At 25.9% G+C, this 2242-nt stretch overlaps 1 protein-coding gene across 1 annotated transcript; it reads left to right on the top strand.

Moving 5' to 3' along the window:
• Nucleotides 1-459: 459 nt before the first annotated feature.
• Nucleotides 460-1979, top strand: Rps7 (ribosomal protein S7). The gene is made up of 5 exons (XM_076767796.1): nt 460-512; nt 870-1040; nt 1197-1378; nt 1491-1641; nt 1870-1979. Exons 2-5 carry the CDS (start codon nt 870-872, stop codon nt 1945-1947), a joined length of 582 nt encoding a protein of 193 aa, XP_076623911.1. The 5' UTR covers nt 460-512; the 3' UTR covers nt 1948-1979.
• Nucleotides 1980-2242: the final 263 nt, after the last annotated feature.

Here is a 2242-nt window from a genome sequence, read left to right on the forward strand (position 1 = left end):
TTTTACTTAGACATGAAATTACTAGGCGTCATTGAAAATAACCCATAAAATTTTTCTAAACAAATTTACCAAATATAAAAAAGAAATAAATTTCTAAAAATTCATTCAGACAGTTTAACAAAATATTTTATTTTAAGATCATTTTAAACATTTGCAATTATAAAATGTATATTATGATTATATCTGTATAATTACATTATATTCTTTACTTTGTTAATAATTTTTTGTATAAAATGTACTAATCAAAAGGTTGACTTTAATTAAAATACGTATGCAATTAAAATGTTAATATAAAATTATTAAAAACAATTTGTATTTAAAAGTATTTCAAATAAAATAATGCAATACTTTTAAAAACATAAAGGTATTTAAAGAGCATTAACTGATAATAATGTTCTTTAAGAAATAATAATAGATTATAACAAAAGATAAAAATATTTTGTACATTAAACAGTTGGTACTTCTACCTAACCGCTTCTGAGTCCTTTTCATGCGGTCCGGATATCGTCAAGGTACACGCGATTAAGATTTTGATTTTGAAGTAAAAACAAGATTAAAATGAACCGCAAACCATTAAATGTTACTTTGCATGATTCTTGCAGTACTGCAATCTATTAGATGAATTAAGACTTTTTCTTGGATCGTGCTTAGAAAATTTGATAAAATTGGATTTTATGTGATACAACGTACTCGAGATATTTGACAGCATATTGCAATTTGCCAAATTTGTTCCTAAAACTGTATTTTTCTGTATATTACATGTCCTAAATAAAAGTTCTATTGTAATTAAAATTATTATGAAACTGAAAAATAATTTTAAATTGATGAACTACACATAAACAATATTTTAACCTCAAAAGTTTTTCTAGATGTTCACGGCTAATGCTAAAATAATAAAGAGTGGTGGAGCCGAACCAGATGCCTTCGAAGCAAGTATTTCCCAAGCTCTTTTAGAGCTAGAAATGAATAGTGATTTAAAATCACAGTTGAGAGAACTTTACATCACTAAAGCACGCGAAATAGAAACTAATAACAAAAAGGTAAAGTAACATTCTCTTTATTTTTTATTCTCTTTGTTTTTAACTAATTTGTCGTTATTTATATTGTTTTTTTATAACATAGCTTCCTTAAAAGATATATCATCATATTCGATTAAAATAGGTACCCTGTGAAGTTTAAAATAATATTTGTTACAGTGCATTATTATATATGTACCTATGCCAAAGCTGAAGGCCTTCCAAAAAATTCAAACAAGACTTGTACGTGAACTGGAAAAGAAATTCTCTGGAAAACATGTCATGTTTGTTGGTGAACGTAAAATTCTACCTAAACCAACAAGGAAAACACGTACTAAAAATAAGCAAAAGAGACCAAGAAGGTATGATTTAATAGTGCAATTCAGATAGATAATGTTTAGTAAACATTATTTACCTATTTGTGTGTAATAATACATTGATTGACAATATATATGTGATGAAAATAATCTTCAGCCGTACTTTGACTGCTGTATATGATGCACTGTTAGAAGATTTGGTGTATCCTGTAGAGATTGTTGGAAAACGCATTCGAATTAAACTTGATGGTACACAGCTCATCAAAGTTCATTTGGACAAAAATGAACAAACAAATATTGAACATAAGGTAAATATAATTTTAGTAATTAATATAGTCGTACTGTATGTTATTTATGAAACATTCTTGCGAATTAACATTTTTACTAATTAAACAAATAGATCAAAAGCATAGAATAATATAATACTATATATGTATATTTTTTATTTATATTCATCATACCCAATTGCGTTTTCTGTAAATATTTAAGATATTTAAATATATTATTCTATTATTAATATATTATTCTGTTCACAGGTTGACACCTTTGCTGCTGTGTATAAAAAATTAACAGGTCGGGATGTAACATTCGAGTTTCCAGAAACCTATGTATAATTTGTTAAAAAAATAAAAATATTTGAAATACATTTTTATTTTTTGTCTTTTCTTAACTATTTGCGATTAGCTGATAATCGGTGTTTGACAATACGTTTTTGACAAGTAGTTTAAAAAACTAGTCATTGTGCCAAACGTAATTAATATAGGTTTGTATATTAATAAGTTATTTAAAATTATTCCGCATGAAAATTAATTTTATATAATTTTTTAATAACTTATCTCTCTGGAAAAATTTCCAATCGGCACTAGCTTCCGAGATATTAGTAATATTTCTTTCGCACCAGACATCGAA

The sequence above is a fragment of the Colletes latitarsis genome, chromosome 7 (assembly GCF_051014445.1).
Source record: "Colletes latitarsis isolate SP2378_abdomen chromosome 7, iyColLati1, whole genome shotgun sequence".
NCBI lineage: Eukaryota > Metazoa > Arthropoda > Insecta > Hymenoptera > Colletidae > Colletes > Colletes latitarsis.